Raw genomic sequence first — 14,246 nt, forward strand, 5'->3', positions numbered from 1 at the left:
GCCTCCTCTACGTTGGTGAGATCCGACATAGATGGGGGAGCCACTTCATTGAGCACCTTCACTCTGTCTGTCACTGGCACCAACCATTTAATTCTACTCCCCGTTCCCATTCTGAGATGTTTGTTTATGGTCTCCTCTACTGCTACTCTGTTTGGAGCAACAGCTCATATTCTATCTAACCTGGCTGCACGAATATTGATTTCTCCAACTTCCAATTAATTTTCCCCTTTTTCCCCTTTCTCTCTTTTTCTATTCTGGCTTCCCTCTTTCTCCTTCTCTTCTCACTTGCCTGTCACCTCTCTCTGGTGCTTCTCCTTCCCTTTCTCTCATGCTGCACTGTCCTCTCCTCCTATCAGATTCCTCCTTCAGCCCTTTACCTTTTCCACCTATCACCTCCCAGCTTCTCACTTCAACACCTTCCCTCTCATCTGGTTTCACCTATCACCTACCTGCCTGTACTCCTTCCCCTCCTCCTCGCCCCCTTCCGTTTCAGTCCTGGGAAAGGCCTTTGGCCCAGAATGTCAATTATTTATTCCTCTCCATAGATGCTACTTGACATACTGATTTCCTCCAGTGTTTTGTCTTGTTGTTTCTTTTAAATCATGCCTGAATGTTTGCCTTCTCAATAATCCAATCATTTTGAGTTGGTACTTGTTGCTGGGGTGGGGAAGTCACTTGTGATGTTTTTGCAGGTTAAAGAATCTGATCCCATTTGGGATTAAGCCTGTTGGGCAGATCAGGCTATATTTGCAGTTTTCAAAAGACTTGTGAGGCACACTTCCACATTGGAATAATTTGTCTGTATAACTCAGTTCCAGAGAACGGTAGGTAGATTATTTTGCACCTGTCTTTGAGAGAGTAATAGGCAAAACAGTGAAACAAACAAAAATAGAAAAATAAAGTGGCTAGAAACTACTAATATTAATAAATTGTAAGCATCAGTGCATTAACCTCCGCTGCCTCCCCACCATCTGTTTCAGCAAAAAGTGTCAGTACCCACTACCCACCAAGCAACAGCAAAGCACCCAAAGAGAGACCATGATCTGCAGTCAACAGAATCTATTGTTTACCCGACAGGTCAACATGCCACAGGCTCTCTGTCACTAACAAGGGACAGAGAAATATCACCCATTTTCACATAGTCATAGTCATACTTTATTGATCCCGGGAGAAACTGGCTTTCGTCACAGTTGCACCATAAATAATAAACAGTAATAAAACCATAAATAGTAATAAAACTATAAATAGTTAAATAGTAATATGTAAATTATGCCAGTAAATTATGAAATAAGTCCAGGACCAGCCTATTGGCTCAGGGTGTCTGACCCTCCAAGGGAGGAGTTGTAAAGTTTGATGGCCACAGGCAGGAATGACTTCCTATGACACTCTCTGTTGCATCTCGGTGGAATGAGTCTCTGGCTGAATGTACTCCTGTGCCCACCCAGTACATTATGTAGTGGATGGGAGACATTGACCAAGATGGCATGCAACTTGGACAGCATCCTCTTTTCAGACACCACCATAAGAGAGTCGAAAGGGGAAACAGACAGTCACTGTTACGATGTTATAGTCTGCTGCGTCGCTTTTTACTCCGAGATTCTCCGACTGGAGAATCAGCAGCAAACTCTCCCACCATCAGGGGAAAGAGAGAGAGAGTGCAACTGCTTGACTACAGAGACATCTGCAGCAGCAAAATCCCGATGTTCTGTCTCTGTCGACGCCTCAGTTGCCCACAGGGCTGCACCCTGGCGGTGCCATCTTCTAAGGGGAGCCTGGAGTTTTGAGTCTTCCTTAAGTTCACACATTTTTGAGGAGCTAACAGGAACCCTGATGAGCATGTAGTAGATTTTTAAAGCCATTTGAATTGGGAGATGTGACAGCCCTGGGATGTGCAGACAAGGGAGGAAGGTGAAATCCAAGATCCCACTAGGACCCATAGTGAGACAATTAAATAATTTGCATTCACCATTAGACTCCGAAATCAAAAAGCACAAATATAAATCTGGAGGTCTGCAACAATGTACACAAAAACTGGGGAAGGTGAGAACCATACAGCCCTCCGAGCCTGTTCTACTATTCAGTGATACAGCTGGTTTGTGAGACAACTTGCTCATTTCTATGAAAAACAAATTTAGTGCCAGGGCATAGTTTGAAGATGAGAATTCTAAATTCCTGGAAAACTCTGTGTAAGTACTTCATTCCCAGAAGCCTGGCTGTAGTTTTTAGTCTACATCCTTACTTTCTAGACTCCCCAAACAGTAGAAATAGTTTCATTCCACTGCCTACAAGTTGTCCTTAAGATGATTTCTTAAAAAAAATAAAAGGCCCCTTGACTTTAATTCCAGGAAACATTCCTAACTTCTCTAATCAATCCTTGGAGTTAAAGTATAATTCTAGTAAATCTGTGCTTACTCACGAATGGGCTAAATCAAGGTTTCTGCCTGTAAAGTAACTTCTGACCTCTTGCTTTCACTATTTCACAAAAGAAATTTGCATATTTAGATGGATAGAAATTGATGTTATCAAAGTTGCTTAGTATGTGAATAGTTGAGACCTCAATGAGATCTTTGCAGATCACTAATGGGTGTTTCCTGCCAATTTGAATACCTCTACATTGCCTCGATTGTTTGCTGCAATTGGCAACTTTCTAATTAAGTCAAATGAATCTCAATTTGATGAGTTTCAAATGTACTGCAGCTGTATTTTGTCATCAATTACTGTCCAAATCCTTACCAATAACACTGATAAATGAGTTTTAAAAAAAAATCAAACACGAGGAAATCTGCAGATGCTGGAAATCAGTGAGTTTGTTGATCATGATCTACCTTTTCAAATCAACTGAAAATTGAGGCACTTGAGTATTCCAGTTGTAGTCTAACTTCCCTACAACACATATCGGACTAACCAGTTCTTCATGCTGTTTTCTCTTGTGCCTTTTTCTTCTGTTATGTAATATTTTTCAGTCTAAAGCAATGAGCTTCTTAATCCAAAAGATTTTATTTCATTTTCAGGATGTGGGTGTCAGTGGAAAGGCTGGCATGTATTCCCCATCCTACATTGCCTTTGAAGATGGTGTGTCACCACCCTGAATTGCAGCAGTCTGTATGATGTTGGTAGAGTTTAGAACCAGTGACTTTGGGGGGGGGGGGGGGGTTTCAAGTATTGCTAGTCTGTGATTTTTTTTTTGAGTATCTGCTTTCCTTGTCCTTGGTTGCAGAGGTCACAGTTTTGGATGTGCTGCCAGAGTAGCAGAAGCAAATAAATGCAATGCATTTGTGGTTGCACACTGCACAAGTGACAGTAGGCATTTAGTATAGAGAGTTGTCTGTCGAATAAATTGATTTGTCTTTGATGGTTCTTAAGTGTTTTGGTACCAACACCCATCTGGGCACATGTTCAGTCCCAGCTTTGATTTGTACCTTGTACGCTTGGAAAGTTGAGATGTCCAGAGGCAAGTTGCTTGCTGCAGGATACTCAGCCCCTCATGAACATGAGATTCTGGAGATGCTGGGAGTCTTGAGCAACACACAAAATGCTGGAGGAACTCAGCAAGACAGGTAGCATCAGTGGAAGGGAATAAAGAGTCAGAGCTTCAGACCAAGAGTTGCAGAGTTCCTCCAGCATTTTGTGTGGATAGTCAGCCCCTGACTGGTTCTTGCATCCAAAATGCTTGCTGGTCCACCTTGGATTGACAATTTAGATCCCCGCCACTGCAACCCCACAGGAACTGCATTATTGTTCTTGCTTTTCTCTCTGCGCAGTCTCTCTCCATTGTTATCCATTTCTGCTCTTGTCATTCTTTAAATCTCTTGAGTTCCTTTCACCCTGTACCCATGTGTGAACTGGCTAAAGATCTGAAGCATTCTTCTAATACTGTGACCACTCCAGCTCCCGTATAATTCAGACCAGCCACACAACTTGCTCAATAATAATATCTTTCAGTTTCTAACAAAAAACAAATAAACATTAATTTCTTTTAAAAAGTTAACTAACATTTAGAACTTTGATCTCTAAATTTGCTAGGAAGTGAGTAGCGGAGGCAATTGCCTTGTTGAATTCCCACTGATCAAATTTTCAACACTGAGTTTGTGTGTCACCAGAACTGTTTTGCTTTGTACACTTATTTTGAGCCATGCTAAAGGTAGATGTGATGGCTAGTACTCTGCTGATGATAAATGTGTTGTCTTGAGGCAAATAGTCATGTGAGATGCTGTACATCATCTGTTACTTTTATTTTTAAAGTTCCATGCTAAATGTTAGTACAGTGGCTTCCGAGATTTACTTTGCAGCAAAATTCTACTTTTCTCCTCTGTAAATCTCCTAACATTGACAAAATTGCAGAGACTTTAAGTGAGTCTGTGTACCTGTGAAAGGAACTCAAGAGATTTAAAGAATGACGAGCAGAAATGGATAACAATGGAGAGAGACTGCGCAGAGAGAAAAGCAAGAACAATAATGCAGTTCCTGTGGGGTTGCAGTGGCGGGGATCTAAATTGTCAATTGTAATCACACAGGTGGATAGGATCATGGAAAAGGTATTTCATAGGCTGAGACATTAAAGTGCATTGGTTAGACTGTGATTGGAATATTATCTACAGTTTTGGTCACCACGTGGAAAAAAAGGACATAGAAGCAACAGAGGATACAAAAGAGGCTCACTAGGGTTTTTGCCTGGAACATCCTCACTGAAACATAGGAGGCTTTCTTTCTTTTCTGGTCTTTTTTTATTAATATCAAAATGTTAAACATAACATAATATTAATACAAAGTAATTGGGATTACATTGTTAATAATTAGCATATATAAAAATATAAACTCAGCTAACACATGGATATTAAACCTCCCAAAATCTTACAAAATATGAATATAATATAAGAATAAAAATGCAGAAGTAGCATAGAAAAAGAAAAAAAAACAAAATACCCCCCAAAAAACTAATCTAAACAATACTAATCAATTAAACTAAAGAAAAGAAAAAGCCATGGGCTGTTGTGTTATGTCAAATAGGACCATTAGTGTCATTAATGCCACTCCTCTCTCCATATATTTGAAAGTAATAGAATAGGTTTGGAAACGAAACATAGGAGGCTGAAGAGTGATCTTGTGGAAGATTAAGGTGAGGGGCATAGGTAGGATAGACAGTCAGAATCCTTTTCCCAGGGTAGGGGAGTCTAAAACTAGAGGGCACAGGTTTAAGGGAAGAGGGGAGACATTTTAAAGGAGATCTGTTTTTCCTGCACACAGAGTGTGGTAGTTATCTGGGACAAGCTGCCAGAGGAATTGGTAGAGATGGGTGCAATTACAATGTTTAAAATGCATTGGATAGGAAAGATATCGAGGGATATAAGCCTAATGCTGGCACGTGGTGTGAACGTAGATGGACATTAATGTTGGCCATGGGCATGGTGGGCTGAAGTCTCCATTTCCGTTCCGTATGATTCTATGATGGTGACCAATCTATAGAATAACTACGTTCTTTCCTCCTCCACAGAGCCATTACTCTGTCACTAAAGGAGCTGCCTTCCAGGGTCTGGGCACAGACAGTGTGTATATGGTAAAAGCAGATGAAAGGTGAGTCTTGGGCATGCTAACGTTGCACACTAACTGCCTGGTGTAGCTCCTCGAAGGTTCATCTTCTTGGATCTTCTCCCTCTCCTTCCATCTTTGCTGTTAAAATGGCATTTATATAGTACCTTTTAAAATGGCCCTCCAAGAGTTCCACAGCTCGTTGTGGTTTGGAGGCTTGCAAGCCTCAATAACCTGGAGAGTTATGTTGGCTGGATTCAGGGCTTTGTGCTTTGGCTCTTGGTAGGGTCACCCAGCTCAAAGGGTAGAGGTCAGACTAAGAGTGGTCCACCTGACTTCCAGATTTGGGCGTTCAGCTCAGTGCTAAAAATCCTGACTGGTCAAAAAACAAGAGTTATGGAAGCAGCAATGAAGAATCCTTCTAAAATGGAGGACCTTCATTTCTGCCCTAAATGGCTGTAGCGTAACACGCAGTAAGTAAGTTTTGCAATGGCAGTGTTTGTAGGCATACAACACACAAATGGGTCCTTCAACCAACTGAGTCTGCATCAACCATTTATTAGATTATGCTGTGAGGTACAGTCTCTCTGAGGCAAAAACTTAGATATTGGGGAGTCATAGCTTGGTCAGAGGACACATTGGGTCTTTACCCCAGATCTTAAAGATGAGTGGTCCTCCTTTCCCTTTGATCTGATACCACCACTTATCTGTATATGCTGTCCCTGAAACTTACCAACACCCACAGAGAAGTGCCTTCTGCCATATTGGCTATGTGCCCGTCACTTGCAAATTTAGTAGTGACTGAGGCCCAAGGCCTTAGAGAATTGCCTTAGCGTGAAGCTATTGTGTTCTGTACCAGGAAGTAAAACGGCAGGTCTTTGAGAGAGTGATGGAGGGAGGTGAGATACTAGGGATTGAGCAGTTCACAGGCCAGGGGTCAATGGTGGAGTTTATTGGATATGGTGGCTGGAGTAGCAGGTAACAGAGGGTGGTCTGTGAGTTTTTTAGGGTGGTAAATTTGCTCTCCACTTGAGCATCTTGTCCTTGGTTTAATGTAGTATCCTCAAAACTGGACTGGACTGTTGGCTTGGGTTATGGTCCAGTCAGGCATGAAAGTGGTTGTATTTATTAAGAGTTTGATGAGAACTTGTCTGCCACCAAAGGCGCTTGAGGATTTCTACAGATGTACTGGGAAGAGCATTCTAACTGGTTCCATCACTCTCTGGTACGGAGGGGCCACTGCACAGGATCAGGAAAAGCTGCAGAAAGTTGTAAACTCAGCCAGCTCCATCATGGGCACTAGCCTCCCAGCATCCAGGACACCTTCAAAAGGCAGTATCCATCATGAAGGACCCCCATCACCCAGGACATGCCTTCTTCTCTTTGCTACTATCAAGGAGGATGTACAGGAACAATGCACTACTGCTGCAAAGCAACAAATTTCGTGACATATGCTAGTGATATTAAACTTAGTTCTCATTCTGACTCAAGTGGGAGTGCCTGGACTTGAAATCATAACTGTTATCTGCTGAGCTTTGCCTAATACTTGAACAACTTAACCAATTTCCCCCGGGATCAATAAAATATGACTATGACTAACTTTTATGCAAGGGAATGGCTCAGTCGCTTTTATCCCCCTCAAAATTGCAGCACTCACTTACAGATTAGAAATTCCAGTCTTTCAATGCGTATTGAAAACATTCCAGGTTCAAGAGTCGGAGTTCCGTGCAGGCAGGAGAATGAGGTCCGGTCACCCCTTGGGTTCATGAATCAGCGGGACTGGAGATTGAGGCCTAGTGTCAAGTCTGAAGCCTAGTGTTCAAGGTCCCATCTTTAATGAGTCTGGAATTTGAGGCCTGGTGTTTGGTGATCGGCAGGTCCATGGGGCCAGTGCCGAGGATTGAGTCCTGAGAGTAGTGTTGGAAATCCGGAAGTCAAGACCCGTTGGCTGGAGCCCCGAGTCTACAAATCACTGTGTCCACTGGGGAAGTTGAAGTCCAGTGTCTGCATGTTAGAGTCCGGTGCAGGCTGAGGCCAGAAGAAGACTGCCTGTCCTCAGGTTGGAGGACTGTGTCTGTGTGTGGGAGGCAAGGAGGAACAGGGCTTGTTTTGCTGTTGGTTGTCTTCTGTTTTGTGTTGTTCTGCCAAGCATTGTGGGGATGCTATGGTGGCATTGGAATGTGTGGCGACACTTGTAGGCTGCCCCAGCACACGCCTCATTGTATTGTTGATACAAATGTTGTGTTTCACTGTATGTTTTGATGTACATGTGATAAATAAAATTGAATCTTGATCTTGAAAATAATGAAATTGCAGATACTGGGAATCTGAAATATAAACAGTAACTGCTAGAATTACCCAGCAGGTCAGATAGCATTTGTGGAGAGAGAAACGGTAATGCTTCAGGCCTACAACTCTTACCCAAGTGACCAGAAATGATAAAGGATTAAAGCTGTGTTTTTATAATACAGTGCATACTTTGATGTTATTTATTTAATCGTCCCTTAGAGCATTTCTCCATTACTGGGACAGCCTGTGCTACACTTGAACTGACGTTTCCTTTCTGTTGAACAGAGGGAGGATGATTCCAAAAGAACTGGAAGAGCAAATTTCCATTGCAAAGTCCAAGGTAAATTCCACTTGTTAGAGTGTGATGCTACTCTTTTGTATCTTCCCATTAGAAGAATGAGAGGGTGGCGGGGGGGGGGGGGATCTCATTGAAATTTATCAAATATCGATAGGCCTAGATAGCAAGGGTATGAAGAGGATATTTCCTATAGAGGGGAGTCTAGGACCAGAGGGCACAGCCTCAGAATAAAAGGACGTCCCATTAGAACAGAGATGAGGAATTTCATTGGCCAGAGGATGGTGAATCTGTGGAATTCATTGCCACAAGTGGGTGTTGAGGCCAAGTCATTGGGGTATATTTAAAGCGGAGTTTGATATAGAAACATAGAAAATAGGTGCAGGAGTAGGCCATTCGGCCCTTCGAGCCTGCACCGCCATTTATTATGATCATGGCTGATCATCCAACTCAGAACACCGCCCCAGCCTTCCCTCCATACCCCCTGACCCCCGTAGCCACAAGGGCCATATCTAACTCCCTCTTAAATATAGCCAATGAACTGGCCTCAACTGTTTCCTGTGGCAATATGTTCTTGATTAGTAAGGACATCTAAGGTTACGAGGGGAATGGAGTTGAGAAGGATAATAAATCAATTATGATGGCACGGCAGAGCAAACTCGATGGGTCAAGTGGCCTACTTCTGCTCTGATCACATTGCCCCACTTCCAACATCAGTGATAGTTTTACCCCCCCCCCCATTATTGGTTCTCTCAGCTCATTTGAACACTCTTTACTCGCTCTGATGTTCCCGTGAATCTACTGTGTGTCCATTAATAAGGAGCTTCTCCAGCTAAATCAGTTGCCTCTGCATCCCCAGGCAGGCACATTGAGGCTGTTGGTAGCAACCCCTTGACTACTTTGAATTCAGCACAACCTTTGTGGGGGGGAGGAATGGATTTGATAATTTTACTTCAGAATGACAGAAAGTGGAACTTGGAAAGATATACTATTTGTGGGTATTCCATGCTATTTTTGAGTAGTCCTATCACCTCTTCAGTGTAATAATTGTCAATAAAATTGAATTGAATTGACTTTATTACTTACATCCTTCATATACATGAGTAAAAACCTTTACGTTATGTCTCTGTCTAAATGTGCAATGTGAAATTTATAATAATTTTTAATTAATAGTATGTACTATAATATAACATAGAAATACAATTGTATCAGCATGAATTAATCAGTCTGATGGCCTGTTGGAAGAAGCTGTCCCGGAGCCCGATGGTCCTGGCTTTTATGCTGTGGTACCGTTTCCTGGATGGTAGCAGCTGGAACAGTTTGTGGTTGGGGTGACTCGGGTCCCCAATGATCCTTCAGGCCCTTTTTACACACCTGTCTTTGTAAATGTCTTGAATAGTGGGAAGTTCACAACTACAGATGCGCTGGGCTGTCCACACCACTCTCTGCAGAGTCCTGTGATTGAGGGAGGTACAGTTCCCATACCAGATAGTGATACAGCCAGTCAGTAATTGTGCCCCCGTAGAAAGTTCTTAGAATGTGGGGGCCCATACCAAACTTCATCAACCGTCTGAGGTGAAGGAGGCGCAGTTGTGCTTTTTTCACCACACAGCCGGTGTGTACAGACCACGTGAGATCCTCGGTGATGTGTATGCCGAGGAACTTAAAGTTGTTCACCCTCTTAACCCCAGATCCATTGCTGTCAATAGGGACTAGCCTGTCTCCATTCCTCCTGTAATCCACAACCAGCTCCTTTGTTTTTGTGACATTGAGGGAGAGGTTGTTTTCTTGACACCACTGTGTCAGGATGATGACTTCTTCTCTATAGGCTGCCTCATTATTATTTGACATTGGGCCGATCAGTGTAGTATCGTCAGCAAGTTTAATTTAGCAGATTGGAGCTGTGGGTGGCAACACAGTCATGAGTATACAGAGAGAAAAGGAGGGGGCTTAGGACACAGCCCTGCGGTGGCACCTGTGTAGAGGGGCAGAAGTGAGGGAGCCCACTCTTACCACCTGCCGGTGAAACCATGGTCTCCTGTTGCGCATGAGAGTGGAGTTAATGAACGCCATGTTCCATATTTTAATCTATTTACTGTTTGGCTTCCTGTTGTTCGGAGCTCATGTTCTGGGAGCTTTGTGTATAGATGCTTCTGATAGAGAGAGCGATGTTGTCTGGCAGCATGATGTTTGCATTGCTGGTCAGGAATGAAGTGGGTACTGTTTCTTGGTGGCATCATAGAATCCAAGTTCAAGGAGGGCACAGAACAGCAGCAGGAGCCTCATTTACTTTATATAACCATATAACAATTACAGCACGGAAACAGGCCATCTCGGCCCTTCTAGTCCGTGCCGAACTCCTACTCTCACCTAGTCCCACCTTTGAATGTGGTTTGTCATATTAAAGATGTGCGGTATATCTAAAGTTTGTGTTCTTGTTTCAGGGTGCAGTTCCATTCCTGGTGAACGCTACATCTGGAACAACTGTCTTCGGAGCGTTTGATCCCCTGCCTGAAATTGCAGACATCTGTGAAAAGCAAGGAATCTGGCTTCATGTTGATGTAAGTACGCTGATCGAAGCAGGGTGCAGTAATGGTGGCTCTTCATCTGAATTGCATCAGCCTGTGCAGCGTTGCTGTTCAGTTGGTGAACAGTACTGTAGTTTGTGTGACTTGGGCCAATCCTCTCTGCTGATTACCCGGTGTGAACTCTGGGAAGGAGCAGGAAATGAATGGGCAGTGTGTGATTAATCACTACCAGCAAACGCTGCCCTTGGGATTTTTTGTTCAGAGGTTGTGATGATGTAATACCCCTGGCTCAGTTCTTTTGCCCGAGTTCTTTTGCTGAATAGGCCTGCCTGTTAAAATTGTATCCCGGCAGCTTTGCATTGGTGTTCTGGAGAGAGATTTGGGTTCTGTAACAGCTTCTTCCTTTGTGTTTCTAATGAGCTGTATATGAGCCCAGAATATGCCAGCATTTTTTATTTTATTTTAAGACCAGTTGTAAGTTTGGGCCAACTGGCACTATTTCCCTTTCCTTTTCCCCCCTCCTCACTTGCCCCCCACCTCCCCCCCCCCCCCCAAAAAAAAAACCCTTTTGGGAGATGGAGCTGCAAAAATAATTCAGGCAGATTGCAGTCCAGAATGTAATACATCTGAGAATTGGATGCTGAAGTATCTCGCACAGTACCCTTTTAATGTAGAAAGATTGCAACGCAGTAGTAGATTCAGAATGCTGAGCGAGAGAAGAGCCTATCAGAAGGGTGATGAAAGACCTAATGGAGATTTTGAAAGGGATTATGAAGGGAATTCTGAGGCTGTGGCCCAGTGGCTTAAGGTACTACAGTAAAATGTGTGCCAGAAACTAGATTCAGAGTAACAGAATCCTTTTAGATTGGAGATGGTTAGAGATAGAGGAGGAGCTCAGCATTCTATTCGGACACAAGTAACTATGGTCTCGAAAGTTAATTTCTGACTGGAAGTGGGATGAAGGTGGGATAAACTGCCTACTCCCATTGACCTGCACTGGGACCATAGCCCTCCATACCTCTACCATCCATGTACCTATCCAAACTTCTGTCAAACGTTGAAACCGAGCTCGCATGGATCACTTTCACGACCCTCTGAGTGAAGAAGTATCCCCTTATGTTCCCCTTAAACTTTTCACCTTTCACCCTTGACCCATGACCACTAGTTGTAGTCCCACCCAACCTCAGTGGAAAAAGCCTGCTTGCATTTACCCTATCTATACCCCTCACTTTTGTATACCTCTCTGTCTTCTACGTTCCAAGGAATAAAGTCCTAACCTATTCAATCCTTCCTTGTGACACAGGTCCTTCAGACCTGGCAACATCCTTGTAAATTTTCTCTGTACTCTTTCAACCTTGTTTACATCTTTCCTGTAGGTAACTAACCAAAACTGCACACAATACTCCAAATTTGGCTTCACCAATGTCTTGTACAACTTCAATGTAACATCCCATCTTCTGTACTCAATACTTTGATTTCTGAAGGCCAATGTGCCAAAAGCTTTCTTTATGACCATATCTACCTGTGACACCACTTTCAATGCATTATGGACCAGTATTCACAGATCTCTTTGTTCTGCCGCAATCTTCAGTGCCCTACTGTTCACTGTGTAAGACCTACCCTGGTTGGTCCTCCCAAAGTCCTCACACTTGTCTGCATTAAATTTCATCTGCCATCTTTCAGCCCATTTTTCCAGCTGGTCCAAATCCCTCTGCAAGCCACGATAGCCTTCCTCACTGTCCACTACACCCACAATCTTAGTGTTATCCGCAAATTTGCTGATCCAGTTTACCACATTATCTTCAAGATCGCTGATATAGATGACAAACAACAACGGACCCAGCACTGATCCCTGTAGCACCCCACTAGTCACAGGCCTCCAGTCAGAGAGGCAACCCTCTCCTACCACTCTCTGGCTTCTCCCACAAAGCCAATGTCTAATCCAATTTACTACCTCATCCTGAATGCCAAACAATTGAACCTTCTTGACCAACCTCCCATATGGGACCTTGTCAAATGCCTTGCTAAAGTCCATGTAGACAACGTCCACTGCCTTGCCTTCATTCACTTTCCTAGTAACTTCCTTGAAAAACTGCAAGGTTGGTTAAACATGACCTACCACGCACAAAGCCATGCTGACTATCCTTAATCAGTCCATGTCTATCCAAATACTTGTAAATCTGGTCCCTTGAAATACCTTCCAGTAACTTTCCCACTACTGATGTTGGGCTCACTGGCTTATAATTTCCTGACGCAAACATGAGAAAATCTACAGATGCTGGAAATTCCAGCAACACACACAAAATGCTGGTAGAACACAGCAGGCCAGGCAGCATCTATAGGGAGGGGTACAGTCAACGTTTCGGGCCGAGACCCTTCGTCAGGACTAACTCTTCTTTCAGTTACCAGTCCTCACAGGGGGATCAGAAATGGAAAGGGTGAGCAATTTCAAGTTCCTGGGTGTCAACATCTCTGTAGATCTATCCTGGGCCCAACATATTGATGTAGTTACAAAGAAGGTATGGCAGTGACTATATTTCATTCAGATTTTGAGGAGGTTTGGTCTGTCACCAAAGACTTTCACAAATTTCTACAGGTGTGCCATGGAAAGCATTCTAACTGGTTGCATCCCTGTCTGGTAAGGGGTGAGCTCACTGCACAGGATCTAAATAAGCTGCTATCAGCTCCATCATGGGCACTAGCCTCCCCACCATCCAGAACACCAAGCAGTGATGCCTCGAAAAATGGCATCCATCATTAAGGACCCTCACTACGCAGGATATGCCTCCTGTCCAGTTGCTATTCACTGCCTTGTCATTGCTGTCTCCTATTCTCCCGTCTCTTTCTAACAGGCAGCCTGGGGTGGAAGTGCCTTACTTTCCAAGAAACACCGACACCTGCTAACTGGCATTGAGAGGTAGGAACTGCTGTAGTAAGGCTATATACTGTTTTCTTAAGATTCACAAAGACTTTTTACAACTTTAAAATGAGTGTATTTAGTGCTAGGAATGCATCAACTTTTGAAGATTCTATCACACGTGATGGGTATGGTTACCCTGCAAGGCAAGAAAAGAAATGAACTGTGTGGAAGTGAAGCTGGATGAAGCTGAAAGAGACTTTGACCGAGTTAAGTCAACATGTTCAAGCAATTCTAAGCAGTAATCTATGGACAAAATTGTGTTCAGCAGTAGCAGATGTGGTGGAATTCCGTGCAGAAGATACAAGGTTACACTTAACTGGAGGGGAACCAATATTCTGGCCAGGAGGTTCACTGGTGGCATGCTGAATGTTTAAACTAATTTGACAAGGAGTTGAGATCCAGAAAGCCCCATCAGAAAGTGGAGGGATTGAGAGGAAGGTAGATGTCAGAGTAGGTAGGAACAAAGTAAGGCACACAATGGGATGGATGGATTGAAGTGTGTGTGTTTTTAGGAGTATTAAGGGTGAGTGTGATGAACTTCGAGCGTGGATCAATACAAGGAACTATGATGTTGTGGCAATAACAGAGATTTAATTGAGAGGTAGGCAGGACTGGATGCTTAATATTTCAGGGTTTTGATGTTATAAGAGGTAGACAGGGAAGTAAAAGCAGGGACAGGGGTGGAATT

The 14,246-nt window shown here is 43.4% G+C and overlaps 1 protein-coding gene across 3 annotated transcripts in view; it reads left to right on the forward strand.

Moving 5' to 3' along the window:
* The window catches only part of csad (cysteine sulfinic acid decarboxylase), a 63,446-nt gene that overhangs the window by 20,547 nt on the left and 28,653 nt on the right, over nucleotides 1–14,246 (forward strand). For all 3 annotated transcript variants that reach the window (XM_072249661.1, XM_072249662.1, XM_072249663.1), the window contains 4 exons: nucleotides 5,492–5,571; nucleotides 8,101–8,155; nucleotides 10,555–10,671; nucleotides 13,491–13,555. In XM_072249661.1, coding sequence (XP_072105762.1) covers nucleotides 5,492–5,571; nucleotides 8,101–8,155; nucleotides 10,555–10,671; nucleotides 13,491–13,555 — 317 coding nt within the window. The remainder of the gene's footprint in view (nucleotides 1–5,491; nucleotides 5,572–8,100; nucleotides 8,156–10,554; nucleotides 10,672–13,490; nucleotides 13,556–14,246) is intronic.

Source organism: Mobula birostris, chromosome X (genome assembly GCF_030028105.1).
Source record: "Mobula birostris isolate sMobBir1 chromosome X, sMobBir1.hap1, whole genome shotgun sequence".
NCBI lineage: Eukaryota > Metazoa > Chordata > Chondrichthyes > Myliobatiformes > Myliobatidae > Mobula > Mobula birostris.